The sequence below is a fragment of the Marmota monax genome, unplaced genomic scaffold, assembly GCF_021218885.2.
Source record: "Marmota monax isolate L192 unplaced genomic scaffold, Marmota_monax_Labrador192_F-V1.1 WCK01_AAM20220418_F8-fsc00014, whole genome shotgun sequence".
NCBI classification, from domain to species: domain Eukaryota; kingdom Metazoa; phylum Chordata; class Mammalia; order Rodentia; family Sciuridae; genus Marmota; species Marmota monax.
Genome location: NW_026695222.1, coordinates 37235409 through 37251297, shown reverse-complemented (window position 1 = coordinate 37251297; position 15889 = coordinate 37235409). Strand labels below are relative to the sequence as shown.

The 15889-nt window shown below is 53.6% G+C and overlaps 1 protein-coding gene across 1 annotated transcript in view; it reads left to right on the top strand.

Moving 5' to 3' along the window:
- The window catches only part of Taf4 (TATA-box binding protein associated factor 4), a 69140-nt gene that overhangs the window by 43754 nt on the left and 9497 nt on the right, over window positions 1-15889 (top strand). The window contains exons 4-14 of the mRNA XM_046433119.2: window positions 656-775; window positions 1580-1702; window positions 3602-3691; window positions 4120-4365; window positions 6252-6399; window positions 6846-6960; window positions 8909-9078; window positions 9420-9550; window positions 10314-10439; window positions 11165-11221; window positions 11670-11789. Of these exons, the coding sequence (XP_046289075.1) occupies window positions 656-775; window positions 1580-1702; window positions 3602-3691; window positions 4120-4365; window positions 6252-6399; window positions 6846-6960; window positions 8909-9078; window positions 9420-9550; window positions 10314-10439; window positions 11165-11221; window positions 11670-11789 (1446 nt within the window). The remainder of the gene's footprint in view (window positions 1-655; window positions 776-1579; window positions 1703-3601; window positions 3692-4119; window positions 4366-6251; window positions 6400-6845; window positions 6961-8908; window positions 9079-9419; window positions 9551-10313; window positions 10440-11164; window positions 11222-11669; window positions 11790-15889) is intronic.

Below are 15889 nucleotides of genomic sequence, written 5' to 3'. Positions count from 1 at the left end.
TCTGTCTTCAGAAAAGAGCAGTGTTTTAAAAATTGGAGGAATGAGATGGTGACAGTTAGATTTATAAATTGGAAAAGCACTGATTTTTTAAAAAAAAAGCAGTCAATATTTGTATCACAATTTTTCATGTAAACTAGAAATTTTGGGCGTTTAGAGATCTGAGGCCCAAGGTGGGAGCTGTCATGCCATGTGAAGTCTGGCTTCCCCTTTGCTTGGTGTGTGTCCCTTTGTCTGGCAGAGGTGCCCTTGCCCACCAGCAGTGTGCTGGCACTGACCACCAGTGTCAGATTCCTGTGGCCCCTTGTGGGGAGCGGGGGAGATGGGCTTGGTGTCGAGGGGAGCCGGGACTGTGCCTGCCATGGTGGCTGGCCGCTGTGTGAGGTTGCAGTTGAGGAGTGCTCCCCTTTCTTGCCCACTCTGAGGAGGGCATGGTGGTCACCGAGATGATTCATACTGCCACCATGTGCCTTGTACTGGTGCGTCGTCCTGACCAGTTCTAGACACCGGAGGGCAGCGCGTTCCCGTGGCGGGTCTCCAGGCGTGCGTCCTGTGGCATGGCCCTCAGCTGTCCGGGTCCCCCCTCTGCAGGAAGCCTTATCTTTCACCGGCTTTGGCGGCATGGGAGGCACTCACCTCGTGCTTTGGACTCTTGCAGCCTCAGCTGGTCCTGGGCGGCTCTGCCCAGGCAGCTTCACTCGGGACGGCCACAGCTGTGCAGGCAGGGGCACCTCAGCGCACGGTCCCAGGGGCAGCCAGCGCCTCCACAGCTGCCACGGTAAGACCGCTTCTCCTCAGTTCTCCCAGAGCCACCTGCTGCTCACCAGCCAGAGCAGGGCTTTGAGCCGCCCTGGGTTTCTGTCCCAGACTGCCGGCTGGGACGCAGAGGGCCCCAGTCCCATTCCTGCCAGCTCGCAGCACTGGCACACGGAGGCCTGCAGCTGTAGGAGCGTGAGGCAGGCTCTGCTGTCTGTCCTCTCTGCCTCCATGAGGGGCACTTGAGGGCAGGGGCCACTGAGGGGTGGCAGGAAAGGGCCCCAGTCTTTCCACTCGAGGTTTCAGACAGTACAGACCTGGGAATGGCAAAAGCCTCTGCAGTCACGTTTGACAAAATGACGTGTGGCCACAGGGCACTGCAGGCTGTAGAAGAGCCCTGCTGTCTGTGTCCTCTGGACCTGGACCTTGGGCAGCTGGCATGGTGACTTAGACCTTGCTTCCTCGTGCTGCTTTGCCGAGTACTTTCCATGGATCTTAGTGGCTGCCTTGGAGTTGGGACCTGTGTAGGGATGGGATCGGTCCCTCTCGGTGGTCAGCAGCACCAAGGTGAACGTCCTGCAGCTTCCTCTTGTCGCACTCTGGTCATCTCAGTTGCCTTCCTAGAGGGAGTTCCTGGGCCAGTGCGAGGCAGGCGTGTGCCTGTGGGGGCTGTGCCCAGCAGCAGCTCCGAGGGGCAGCTCACCTCCCTGAAAGCAGCTTAGAGGCAGCGTTTACCTCTCTTTTCCAGGTGTGCACGTTTTGGCTTAACAGAGGTCACGGTGAAAATCTTTGAGTTTTTACCTTATTTCTTTTTTTTTGAATCCAGGAAACCATGGAAAACGTGAAGAAATGTAAAAATTTTCTGTCTACGTTAATAAAACTGGCTTCATCTGGTAAACAGTCCACAGAGACAGCAGCTAACGTGAAAGAACTGGTGCAGAACTTACTGGTAAGGAGTGCGGGGAGTGCCCTTGCCTCACGTTGGTGTGACGAGCACAGAGCCGCTGTGCCCCTGTCAGATGTGCCCGGGTGCCGCCCAGCCTGCCATGCGCAAGCCAGTGCTCTGACATCTCCTGCTTGAGGAGAATGGGCCAGCGTTGGAGAGGGTGTGATGGGCCCTTCTCAGAGGCAGGTGGCTGTCACTTGAGTGTGTGACGTCTCGGGAGGAGGAACGAGACTGAAGATGCACCTCTCGGGCATGTCTTTAGGGGTCTGCCTTCTTTCTCTTCCCTCCCCCACTTGTTCTGCTTTTAAATGGAGAGTTTCAGGCACTTCGTGAAGTAGGAGCGGCATCTTCTCCAGCCGTCTTTCCCAGGTCATGTGCAGGGGGTTGCATCTGCGCCCACCCTGGCCACCTCCTGCACTCCCATGCCTTGACTGACCCAGGGCAGTCTCTGATGGGTGTGGGCACACTGACACAGGCGGAGTCCTCCGCCGCTGCGCACCTGGTCTGTATCCCTTCCCAGTTTCTGTGAAGTCAGGATGCACACTAGGTCCAGGTGTGCGGGCGGCGCTCTCTGAACCTGAGCACCTCCGTCCTCTGGCTCTTGTTTCTTTCCTGGGTTTATTTTTGAGGAAACTGGTTGTTGAACATCTCCTGGACTTTCAGAGTCCTGCATTTTCTTTCTGCTGGTGCAGTTTGCTGGCCTAGACTGGAACGCACAGCTGGACTGCCGGCCGTCTCTCCCAGAGGGGGCTGCAGGGGAGGCCGCCCCGCCCGCCCAGCACTGCAGCCTTGTTGGGCTGAGTCCTTCTCCACCTGCTGCTGCTCTTCACTCCTCAGCTGTCTCTAGCAGTTGCCCCCAAAGCACTGCATCCTTCCCAGGGCCCCAGTGGCCCCGTCCACCCTTTCTAACATGACCTCTTTGTAGCCCAGGATGCTACTGGCCACCACCTCTGACCTGTCACTTAGGGCTGGGTTTGGCTATCAGCAGCGAGTAGCCTTGAGTACAAGTGGCTCTTGACAGGAGAGGCTCGTCCTCCTGTGACACTCCCAGTGCTCCCTGCCGGGTAGTCCCTTGTCTGGCTGCTGGTGCTTCTGCTTTGGCAAGAGAGCTGGTGTCCTCCAGAAACCTGCCCTAGTCATGGCGTCTGTCCCCAGACTCTGTGTCGGGAGGACCCTGGTGGCTGTCTCTTCTCCTTGACCCACGAGCCCCAGGTCCCAGATTTTCACGGACACAGGTGCTCTCGACAGCCCACCTTTGCTCTGCCCACTGCCACCTTCAGTCCAGGCTCTCCAGTCCTGGGAAGATGCAGCAGTGCTCCCAGGCCTTCTCCTGCCCCTCTGCCCACTTGCCCACACTGCAGCACAGCAGAGAGGGGCATGAGGTCTAGTTCCTGCCTGTCTGGTTGGATTTCCTGGCCTTTACATAAAACTCTCTTGAAAATTTCTGGAACAGAATTGTCCCTGTCTCTCTTGTGGGCCCTCATGCCCCTCCTCTGATGCCATGCAGGAGTAGGCACGTAGCCAGTCCCTCCTGCCAGGTGTCCTGACGCTACCTGGGCTGATGCTGTCTGCATGGCCTGCGCTCCCTGTGCTCACAGCCGTGGCTGTGATAATGAAGTTGTCTCAGGCCCATCTGTCTCCCAGCCAATGCCTGGCGTCCACGGGTTGGGGTGTAAGCACTGAGGGAAAACAGTGGTTGAGTAAGAAAGTTGTGGACACGAACCTGGCCAGCCAGGGATGTGGCTGAGTCCTGGGTGAACACCTGCCCTGTGCTTGGGGGCCCCAAGTTTGCTGCGTGTGGCACGCTGACTGCCCTGCTGCTGCCAGTATGGAGTGATGTGGAGTAGGAGCAGGTGCGTGCAGCTGCCTCACTGCAGGGTCCATGTGGGTTTTATTTTTAAGGATGGGAAGATCGAAGCCGAAGATTTCACTAGCAGGTTATACCGAGAACTCAATTCTTCACCTCAACCTTACCTCGTGCCTTTCCTGAAGGTGAGTTAAAGCCGAGCACCTGCAGTAAGGGCAGAAAGTCAGTTCTGGTCCAAAGGAGCTTTTCCATAACCCTGAGCCCTGACACTGGTCAGGCCATTCTGCTGCACCTGGGTGGAGAGAAGCGCCCCTGCTTCCTGGGAAGTGGGGATGCTTCACCAAGTAGGGGATACTCTGGGTGTGAGATTGTCTTAGGTGACCATTGCTGGCATTACATTTAAGGCTTTTAAAAAACACTGGGGATTTTGTTGTTTGTTTTGTTTTGAAAGTAAATTTTAGTCAGTTCTTCACAAGAACAGCCCTGCTTGGGGGGAGGCAGGGTTAGTGAGGGGTTCTGCCGCAGGCTCTGTTGAGCTGGAGGAGGGTTCTGAAGTTAAGGATTGAACCTTGCGCTTGAGCTGCCCCTGACCTCTGTCATCTGTCTCCTCCAGAGGAGTTTACCTGCCTTGAGACAGCTGACCCCCGACTCCGCGGCCTTCATCCAGCAGAGCCAGCAGCAGCAGCCACCCGCCTCACAGGCCACCACCGCACTAACGGCCGTGGTGCTGAGCGGCTCCGTGCAGCGCACGGCCGGCAAGACGGCCGCCTCCGTGAGCAGCGCCCTGCAGCCCCCTGTCATCAGCCTCACGCAGCCCACACAGGTGGGCCCTGGCAAGCAGGCACAGTCTGCACCGCTGGTATGAAGGCGCCAGCCTTGCTGGTCCTCCGCAGTGCCTACCCACGCTCCTGCTGGCCTCTTAAATACCGCCACGGCTCAGAGAGCCCTTTCCTTGGGCAGGTGGGGAAGCTTCCGCGGGGAAGCAGCTTGGGTGTTATCTCCAGCGTAGACCATAGCCGGCAGCAGAGGCCCCGCAGTTCTGTTTGCTTCCCAGTCAGGTGAACCATGCTCCCTGGCACTGGCAGGCCTGCCACCTCCCGACACGGGGCATAGTGTGTCTCTTAGGTGGGTGCCCTCTTTGGTTAGGGAAGCCTTGGTGTTGGGCGTGGGGCCAGAGGTGGGGTGAGCTCTCGTCTGGACGGGGTGTCCGGCTGGTGATGCTGGTGTGCTCTGGGGGTGTGCAGGTGGACCTGGGCTGCTGACGGACAGCTCCTCTCTTCCAGTGTGGAGCTGGCCCAGTTTCCGTCTTGCGGCTGCATTCTCCACTGGAGCAGGGTGGTGTGTGCTTCCCCTGTAGGCAGGTGACTCCTCAGAGTAGAAAGGCAGTTTTTACACAATTCGAGAGGCTCTGTCCCTCTAGGAGCGGCTGGACAGTGACTCCCCAAGCTCCTGGGCCTCGTAGCAGGCTGTGTGCTGCCAGGCAGGCCAGGCTCTGCGGTGCCCACTCAGTGCTTGGCCTTTGCATTTGGTGGGCCTTCCTGCAGTGAGAGCAGGGTGAGGTGTGGAGGAAGGGAAGTGGGCATGGTAGGGCTGTTCTCTGCCCCTGGGGTCCCTGTTGGGGATCGTGTGCCCTTTGCTTTAGCATCGTGTAAGGATGGAACCGTCCTATTCAGTCACTGCAGCTGACTGGCCCACAAGGTGAACTCTGTTGAAGGAAGACTTTGTGGGCTGTCTCTTTATTGGGAAGTTTTGGCCTCTGGCCCTCGATTATTCCAGTAGCATCATAAACTTTCCTCTTGGAAGTGTGCTGTGCTCAGCAGTAGGGCTGCAGTCTACGTGTGCAGCTGACCGGCCGGGGGATTTGATTTGTCTGTTTCACACCAAGGCCTGAGGTGGTGGCGGGGGCTTTTTCTGGTGCTCTGCAGGCTCCTTAGTGGAGCTGCTTGGGACTCAGCCTGTCTGGTGTGAACCTGTATGTTTCCTTGCAGAAATGGCTCCTATGCAAAACGCTCCTTTAACCCAGCCCGCCCCCTCGTCCCCTGCGACTACTTCACGTCATAGTGTGCACATACTAGGGCACCTTTTTCAAAGTCAGAAACACCTAGCCAAACACCTAGCCCCCAAAGGTTTGCAGCAAGGCCATGTAGATCTGAGCCGTGTGTCCCTGCACCCCTGCTTTCTGGGGTAGGGTACAGTACAGGAAGTGGTCAGTACCACCAGCTCTGGAGCCTGCTGTGTTGACAGGGTCTGGACAGTGGAGTTGGCAGGGCCTGCAGTAGGGGAACTTGCCCCAGCACAGCCTGTGGGGTAGTAACAGGGAGCAGGCTGTGCCTGGAGCACAGAGCCCTGCAGAGCCAAGTTCAGGGGGAGCTCAGCCCCAGACCAACACAGAGGCCACCCATCTCAGGAAACTTAGCTAAGGAAAAACCATTCGCCTGTGGCCACCAGGCGGCAGTGTCACTTTGACAAGTGAGAGAGAGGTCTGATACTGCTGCCCTCCGGGATTGGTCTTGCCCTGTACAACCTGGGAGCAGCAGCCCTGGGCTTCGTCTCCCCTGCCCTGGCCCTGTGGACCCACACACAGAGCGCTGGCCTGGGTTCTGGGGCCAGGCTTCTTCTGCACCCTGGGGCTGAGGAGCACAGGTGTCTTCCTAGAGCTTCTCCATGGGTGGGACGGGACAGGTGAAGGGACTCGGTACCCTTGGGAGTGTGCTCACATGCTGTGCTCTGCTGGCTCTGCCCCAGGTGATCCAGCAGCCCCCGAAGCCAGGAGCCCTGATCCGGCCTCCGCAGGTGACCTTGACCCAGACGCCCATGGTCGCCCTGCGGCAGCCTCACAACCGGATCATGCTCACCACTCCCCAGCAGATCCAGCTGAACCAGCTGCAGCCAGGTGAGGGCAGGGCCAGCCTCAGTGGGGCCAGCCTCAGCGTGCTGCTGTCGAGGGGAGAGCGCGGCCTCAGGCCCACCATTGAAGATGGACTTCAGTGGTGGCATTTGTGATGTGTAGCCAGCACCATCACCAGTGTGGTTTGGAAAGTGACCTGTGTCAGTCTCTTTTCTGAGACTGGATCCCACTGTGTTGCCCGACTCATCCTGGCATGGGCAGTCCTGGGCCTCAGCCTTCCGAGCCCCGAGCCTCCAGGGCATTTGCACACGCTGCCTTGTTATCACTGCTTGTCAGCTGGCACTCCTGTGTTCCAGGAGGCTGGGGAAGGGAAATGCTCGGGATGGGCTTGGACTTTGGCTGCAGCCTGGCTCTCGAGCACGTCCCTTCCCTGGAGACTGAGGCGGGCTGTGCCTCTGCTACAGCCCCGCTCTCCTGTCCTTGCTTTGCAGTCCCGGTGGTGAAGCCCACTGTGTTACCTGGAACCAAAGCCCTTCCTGCCGTCGCCGCGCAGGCAGCAGCCGCACAGAAAAACAAGCTCAAGGAGCCTGGGGGAGGTTCGTTTCGGTAAGGATGAGCCTCAGCGCCCCAGGAGACCACAGAGGAGAGCCCCGTGCCCTTCACCACGCCCTCGGGGCTCCCGTGGGCACCTGGCAGCCACATCCTCAAGGAGTCTTTCCCTGATCCTGACCTCACATCGGTCGGAGCTACAGCTGGGAGGCTTGCTTCCTCCCCCAGCAGGAGGGGAAGGTGCTGGCTGGCTGGCGCTGGTGGACATGCACTTTCATCCTGCCACAGCCAACGCTCAAGGTTCCCACCTCAGAGCCAGCACCTCATAGGCCAGGTGCTCACGGTGCCTCAAGGGGCTGCACTGCCTTGGTCTCTGCTAAGGGCCAGTCTGAGCATCCCCTAGAGGCACAGAGGCTCTTACAGGGACGTGTCCTAGAGCTATAAGCTAGCCTTCACTGTGACCAAGCAGAATGGCACTTCCCTTTCTCAGGTGCCCCAACCCTCAAGCCATCAGGCATGTAGGGCTGGGCAGCCCCAATGGTCCAGCAGGGGTGCTTGTCACCTGGTGGGAAAGGGAGGATGACCAGCTACTAAAAGGATCAGAAAAGTCAGTGAGCCACTTTCCTGGGTGCCTTGTCGTCTTGCTGTCCAGAAAGAGAGCTGGAAGTAGAGTAGAGGGGACGAGCTACAAACGGCTGATGGCTTTGATGCAGGATTGACATGTGGCAGCTCATACCTTAGGTCTGGTGAATGTCTGGTGCTCGACCTTGTCCTCCGAGAGCTGTTTTCTGTTGAAGGAGAGAGGGATGCGTAGCAAAGAGGCTGGTTGGGACTGGGCAAGGAAGGGTGTTGAATAGAGGCCACCTGCCCGTCAGAGCAAGGCTCAGGCAGGAGCATGAGCGACCCAGGTGCCTCTCTCAGTGGCCACGGCCGGGGCTGTGAAATAGCAGAGGGCTGCCCTGGGGCAAGACGGAACCGAGCCCCTGTGAGGAAGCCAGACACTGGGTGGAGTGTGGCTGGGTGAGGGTTAGGGCCAGTACTCAGCCTCATAGTGGCTCCCTGTCAGATGCCCATCACCTGGGGAGGCACCACCCCACCCCGTAGCACCGGATAGGTATCAAGCTGAATGCTCCTGGGGTGGTGGTCGTGTGGGGGGGCTCTGAGAGGGCTGGGGCTGCAGGTGGCTGGGAGCAGGTGTCCACATGGTGGGTGTCAGGTGGGCATCTTTCCTAAGTGGGAGAGTTGTTGGTGCTCTTCTTCGGAGAACCTGTGATTATTTTAAAAATAAATTAATGTTAGTGGTAAATGTTGTTTTGGTACCGGGGATTGAACTCAGGGACACTCAACTGCTGAGCTACATCCCCAGTCCTATTTGTATTTCATTTAGAGACAGGGTCATACTGAGTTGTTTAGTGCCTGGTTTTTGTTGAGGCTGGCTTTGAACTCACAATCCTCTTGCCTCAGCCTCCCAAACTGCTGGGATTACAAGCATGTGCCACTGTACCTGCCAGCCTTTTTTTTTGTACTAGGAATTGAACCCAGCATTGTTTAACCACTTAGCTGCATCCCCAGCCCTTTTTATGTTTTATTTAGAGACAGGACTTGCTGAGTTGTTGAGGCTGGCCTCAAACTTGTGATCCTTCTACCTCAGACTCCCGAGCTGCTGGGATTACAGGTGTGAGCCACTGTGCCTGGCTGGTGGTAAATTTTTTAAAAAGAAGGTTTCCCATGGTGCGAAACCCTCAAAGCAGTTGGTTTTTGCTGTCCTGGAGGTGGCGTGGACTCTGGTTGAGTCTCCTTCATAGCCACGTGCAAACTCAAGTTCAGCTCTAGGCCTGCACTGTGCTGAGTAAGGCAGAGAGGCTCCTCTGGAGAAGACAGGACCCAGCCAGCAGCTTCTTGTCCCCATGCCTGCTCTCACCAAGTCAGAGCCACCTCAGCCACCTCAGCGCTGCTCCTGATGACTTTCTGTGCAGCGTGAGTTATCTTTCCCTCTTTTTTCCAGGGACGACGATGACATTAATGATGTTGCGTCAATGGCTGGAGTAAACCTGTCGGAAGAAAGTGCAAGGATACTGGCCACAAACTCTGAGTTGGTGGGCACGCTGACGCGGTCCTGTAAGGACGACACCTTCCTCCTCCCCGCGCCGTTGCAGAGAAGGATATTGGAAATAGGTGAGTCTGCACTGCGGGCGCCACCAGGATCCCTGGAGTCCACCTGTGGGCTTGGTGCTCTGTGACTTTGATAGAGACTCAGCGCGCTCCCCCGCGCAGCTCTGTGGCAGGTGTGTGGGCTACTGGTGAGCATGCCTCTGTCTTGGCGTGGGGTTCGCCTGAGTTGTGACTTTCGTGTGATTGATGGCGACGGTTCTCAGGTAGTTGACTGTCCTCCACACGCTTCCTGCCTGGGCGGTCCCTTGAGTGCACAGAGCAGTGTCGGGAGAGACGGTGAGGTAGCAGCCCCAGGAGGACGTGCAAATGATCTTAAAATACTTTTTTTTTTGCCTGCTCTGTAGGTAAAAAGCACGGCATAACGGAATTACATCCAGATGTAGTAAGTTATGTATCCCATGCCACACAGCAAAGGCTACAGAATCTTGTAGAAAAAATATCTGAAACGGCTCAGCAAAAAAACTTCTCCTATAAGGTAATGGGGCCGTTTTCCTGAGGAGAATGTCTTTCTATTGTCGACCCCTGACCATCCAGGCTGTCTGGAAGCCTGTCCACGCTGGGCAGAGGGTGGCGGTGTCCCCAGTGCCCTGTATACCTTGCACTTACTTTCTTAGCCACTTGGGGCTTTTAGCTGCTCTGTAGGCCTGGGCTAGGGAGGAAGGCCAGGAACTTGGGGGAGGGTGCTCTGATGGGAGGGCACCTTGGAAGGTGGACCCACAGCTTCAAAAATCACAGAGTCTTTGCCCTTCCTCAGTCCCAGGGCTCCCAGAACCTGCAGGTGCCAGGCTCTTCCCCGGCCTTGATCGGAACCTGCAGGCTTCAGATCTGCAAGGCAGAATGTGCCTTCCTTTTTAGCAGTCACACCAGTGGCTGGGAGCTGGGAGAGGCAGATGCTGCACACTCCCTGGGCCAGGGTCAGCACCTCAGAGCAGTGTCTAGAACACACTCAGCCACTATGTCTTTAAATGTTTCTGTGTTACTGTGGGAAATTTAAAATGAAGTCAGATGATGTCAAAGTATATAAAACAGAAACTGTCCCGAGAGACCCCAAAATAAACAGCATGAGACTTCACCCTGACCGTGGGCAGGTGGAGTCATCCAGGGAGGCAAGAGGAGGCTGTGTCCACTGCAGATGGGAACAGACCAGGGGAGGGGGCTTGTGCACAGACCATCCAGCCTGCTGGGTTCCAGATTCATGACAGACAATATTTCTGCTTTTTTTTTTCTTTTTTCTGTAGGATGATGACAGATACGAGCAGGCAAGCGATGTCCGGGCTCAGCTCAAATTTTTTGAACAGCTTGATCAGATTGAAAAGCAGAGGAAAGATGAGCAGGAGAGGGAGATCTTGATGCGGGCAGCAAAGGCAAGTGCTGTACTGCTCCCAGCCCCCTGGGGACCCCCGTCCGCTCTCACAAACTCGCCTACAACTCTGGGTTCTGAGTAACCAAAGCGGTGTTTGGTGCTGGCCTTGAAGGAAAGGTGGCCGGGCACTTGTACGTGGAGCTGCAGAGTGGTGCCTGTTTGCTCTGAGCGCTCTCTGCCCTCAGAATGTAGAGCTTCCTTAGATTCCTGCTGCCTCCGTCCTCCAGGTCCGGTCCACCTAAGGCAGAGTGCAGTGGGGCAGCCTCCTGCTGCACACCAGACCACAGCTCAGGCCCACACTGCCTTCAGAGCCAAGCATGGCGCCTCGTGCTCATCGCGAGAGTCAGACTGAGGCCACGCTGCCAGCAGGGTCTGCTGGGAAGCGCAGGGGATGGGGCTTGGTGCTGGGACCCAGCCCTTGCCCCAGCCCTAGAGCCTGCAAGGCTGTGCCGCCTCACCCACTTTGCACCCAATGAGCCAGACCTGTGCTGAGCTGGTAGCGTCAGTCAAGACCATCCCTAAGATCCATTGCATCTGGTGGCACTGATGTTTCTTAAGCATAATGATTTTCCCCATAGTGTGTAGCCGAGGTTTCCAGCCTTTGGCTATAAGCATGTAAAAAACTTATAACCTAGAAAATGTTGTGAAATGAATAAGGTTAACACATCTGTTAGGAGATGCACATTTAGGTCATAATTTGTTTTTCCATTTAATTTTCAAAAATAGTCTCGATCCAGACAAGAAGACCCAGAACAATTAAGACTGAAGCAGAAGGCGAAAGAGGTGAGCTCACCAGCCACAGGGTCCACTGTCACTTAAAGTCCATGTCACCTAGACTGACAGGAGAGACCACATGGGGTTCCTGAGCAGGGCGTTGATGTAGCTATTTAAAATGCTGCAAATGTGAAGATATACCTGTCAATGGTGTTTTCTGGTGCAGACAGCTTGTATCCTGCTTTTAGGTTTAACAGTGACTGTGGGTGGGACTTATTCTCTATACTTAAACTTGTTCTTACTCTCTGGGTGTTTTAAGTTGATCATCTATTGCTTTTAAAAAATACTTATTTTTCTAGTTACAGAATATGCTCACTGTTAAAAAAAAAAAAGCCAAAATACTAAAGAAGTTACAGTTTAGAAAATTTCAGAGAGCGCTTGATATCTGCACTTTGCTTTTGCTGTTAAGTAAAAACATGCATGAAGCGATGGTCCTTGTTTCCTTTCCAACATAAAGATGCAGCAGCAGGAGCTGGCACAGATGCGACAGCGGGATGCCAACCTCACAGCCCTGGCAGCGATCGGGCCCAGGAAAAAGAGGAAAGTGGACTGTGCAGGGCCGGGATCCGGAGCAGAGGTATGGCAGCACTGAGGGGGCGGTCTGGAAGGGAGCGTCTTAGAGACCCTTCCTCAGCAGGCAGACTCGCACCGGAGTCCATGCTTAAGTTCACATGTCCTCCCACCGCCTTGGAGTCTGTTTTGCATTTGAAACTGACATTCAGTTCCACTTTCTTGTGGGTATCGATAGTTTGCACAAAGGGAGGTCACTATGGTTTGCTGGTGAGACTTGGGAGGGACTCCAGGGCAACTCGCACTCTAAGCAGCGAGCCTGAGGCTGGCCGCGTGCCGGAAGGGCAGGGGCCGGAGAAGACCTGCAGGAGGGTGAGCTGCACAGGCTTGGGGAAGAGCCCTCACGGATGTCCCTGGATGTCCCTATGAATCCCTGTGCCTGAGTTTTGTTAGTTTTTTGTTTGTTACAAACCTAGTTTTAATACATTGTTATTTTTGCTGTAATTTGTTAATTTTTTTTAAAGTAAATTTCATGGAAAAAAACACATCATCTCTTATTTACCTGTTCACTTGCCTTCTCTGGTGCACTTGCTTCCTTGCTACTGTTAGAGATACCGAGGTGCTGCAAGGAATCAAATGGTGCTGGGAGGTGGGCAAGGCAGGCCTTCCTCCTGCCCCAGGAGTGCACTTCAGAGCCTGGCTGGCAAGCACACCTGGGCGGGCCGTCCACCCAGTGCTGCCCTTTTCTCTAATAGGAGGAGCTGAGGGTTACAGTCCATGCTATTGGCTAATTTTAAAATTGGGTGGGCAAAGGGAAGGGCTATAGTTAAAATGTCGACAATTCAATCTTATGTCCCAGTTAAGGTGCAATGCTATATTCTGTAAATGGACCGTCTAACTTTCTGTTTCCCACAGGTCCCCTTTTCCTTTGTTACACCTCTTGGTTTCGATTTCATTGTACCCTTTGGCATTACCGTCCACCTAGTCATGCTACTTCCTGAGGTGGAAAGGCCCATGGTAATGACTTCTGCCCTTTCAGCAGAGGGCCATCCCGGTGAGGAGGAGCATTTGGGAAGGTCCTTTCCAGCTCTGTTGAAGTTGTCTTCTTTCCAGGTCTTGATTAGAATCAAGTCTCCAGGCTGGAAGTGATGAATTGCCAACTCTAGAGGAGGGGTCTGAGCAGCAGCTCATAATTTCTTTACCCCCCACCCAAACCAAACACAACAGAACAAAACAGAAAACCCAGAAGGTCTCAGATTGACTCAGAACAAACGTGTGATTCTGACAGAGTTTTTTCTGATATTTACCAGTAAGTCCTGTATAAAAACCCTAACCCTTTATAACCTCCCAGTTTTACTGACTTTCAGCAGAACTGACACATATATCTCAAGCAAAAGAACCATTGTCTTATCTTTTAAATGTCCGTGTGTGGCTGTGTTTTCATCATACTTTCCTGCCAAGTGTCTAAGACCAAGGTGGTGGAAATTGACCTCTTTGGTACACACTGTTAGAGTCCGCGGAGATTTGTCAGGGATCCCTCTGGGAACTTGTGAGAAGCCTCTTGGCTCCTTTAGCTTTTCCTTTACTAGTTGTGCCATCTGCTGGGATTGTTAGGGTCTTGCTGACCACATGTGGATTCCCTTGGAAGCATCAGGGACATTTCCTGTCCAGTAACCCTCCTTTTTTTTCAGAATGTGCACTGGTTGGCTTCCTGCTCTCTAGGATCCTCTTGATCCCCCTGATCAAGGTCAGGTGACTCACTGGATTTGTAGAGCCCTTACAGAAGTCCTGTTGTTCCCTGAATTTTGGCTGACCTAAGAGGACGAGGGCCAAAATATTGTCTGTTTTTACCTTAGCCCTTTTACTTCTTTAAATTTGGTCTTCAAGTTGTTTTGAACATCCAGCAGGCCAGTTTCACAGTCTTAACGTGGGAGTCAATATCAGTACTGGAGGCCAGCTTTATATCCTGTCTGTCCTGTAGGTGAGGCTTATTGTCTCAAATCAGTGGCTCTGCAAAACATTAACAAAGTTATACATTTTTACAAGAAAAAATACAAAATGAAATCAGCAATGGCAAAGAACATTCAGTTTGTGTTATAGCTATGAACCAAGAAACATGATTTTTATAATCCTAAACCTTTATTTTATTTGGTTTTTTATTATGTCCCCTGTTTATTTTGAGATGACAGTAATCTTTACAATAAAAATCTCTCCTTTGAACACAACTTTAAATGAGCTAAGTAGGTTTAGTCTACTTTGGAGCCATGCTAGTAGGGTGAGAGAGCCTTATCTCAGGTAAGGAGGGGCTCTGGACAAGTAATACAGTACAGCATTACATCTGAAACATGAATCAAACAAAAACTAAGAGAACTCCTAACTTTTTTTTTTGATAGAAAAAGTGGCAAAGTGCTTTCGTGTTTTGCAGTGTAAGCCTTTGAACAAATCAGACTCTCCTTATTACCTCACAAAAATACATTTAAATTCCTATTCCAGTGTAAAAAGTAGCACAAAATTTTATATATCTTACTGATAACAGGTTACCTTTATCCAGTTACAGAACATTAAATGACATAAATAAATGCTCAGTAGCTGGGCACGGTGGAGCACGCCTGTAATCCCTGTGATTTGGGAGGCTGAGGCAGGAGGATTGCGAGTTCAAAGGCAGCTTCAGCAAAAGTGAGGCTCTAAGCAACTTAGTGAGACCCTGTCTCTAAATAAAATACAAAATAGGGCTGGGGATGTGGCTCAGTGGTTGAGTGCCCTTGAGTTCAATCCCCAGTATCCCTCCCCCCAGATATAAATAAATACCTGATTAAATTTGCTATTTCTATGTAAATCTGAAGGAGATTACCATTACAGATCACTTTGGTTTGGAGAACACCAGCATGGTAAAGTATTCCTTTAAGCTTTTTGGTACATACGTTATCTCTAGTCACATATATTTAGGGTGTCTGGCAAAGCTGACTCAGTTCATGTTTTAAAAATTTGTTCAGAAGAGAATGGATCCCCATTAATGTCTCTCTCATGGTTGGCTTTTTTTTTTTTTTTTTTGGTACTGGGGTACTTTTACCATAAGCCACATGCCCGTTCCTTTTATTTTTTATATTTTATTTAGTTACAGGGCCTCACTAAGTTGCTGAGACTGGCTTTGAACTTGCAATCCTCCTGCCTCAGCCTCCTGAGCCACTGGGATTACAGGCATGGCTGTTGTGCCTGACCACTCACGTTTCTGTCACGCGCACACGACCTCTCGGGTGTCCCGACCACCCAGGAGGCACCTCTCCCTTGAGCTCAGGAGTGGATTTTCCTGCTTTGGTTCTTGTGTGGATTTACTTGTTCACTGCGTGCTTGTTGGGCCCGTGTGGGCCTCAGGGACCACAGTTTCCTGCCCCCTTCCAAGGCCACGACAGGTAGTGGGACAGGCCTCCTCTGAGGAAGGGGTTCCCATGACCCCCGGGTGATGTATGGAGCCCCATGTTAGGTCCAGTGGTCAGCAGTGCTGAGGTGCTGTAAAGAGACCAGTGTGGTTGGGATTGGGCTGGCCAGTCAAACGCACTTCTTCCTGAGGGCGTGCTGCTGCCCTGGCTGACAGGTGCACCAGCAGCACCCACCAGCTTTCCTCCCTGATGGGGGCCGCCCCCTGCTCTGATAGGAGGAGCTTGGGGTTACAGTCTACGCCACTGGCTGGCTTTAAAATTGGGTGGGCAAAGGGGACATATCTACAATTAGTTACGAGTTAGTGTCTACAGTTGGGTTTTATACTGCCACGTCCCTCTGGCTCCAAGGACAGCCTGGTCCTCAGGCTCCCCGCATGCAGGTCTGCTGGGGACCCAGGCTCCACTTCCATTGACTTGAATGTAAGTAGTTGTTTCATAACATTCTGAGGGACGTCCTCACTGGCCCCCACTCCTGTCCACTCAGTGGCTGACTCTCATCCTCATTTTTGAGGGATGTTCTCAGGGCTCTGAGGTTCTGGGCGGTTGTTGTTTTCTCCTGCAGGACTTCAGGGAGGTTTTCCTGCTGGGTTCTGTGTTGAAGCGTGGTTCCTGGATGGGCAGTCGGCCTCAGGTCCTCTGAGCTGAGGCTCCTAGGTCAGCTTTCCACCGTGTTGGAAGCAGTACGGCCCTGTTTCTTCAGTGCTTTTTCTCTCTGGTCTTCTGCGTGGAC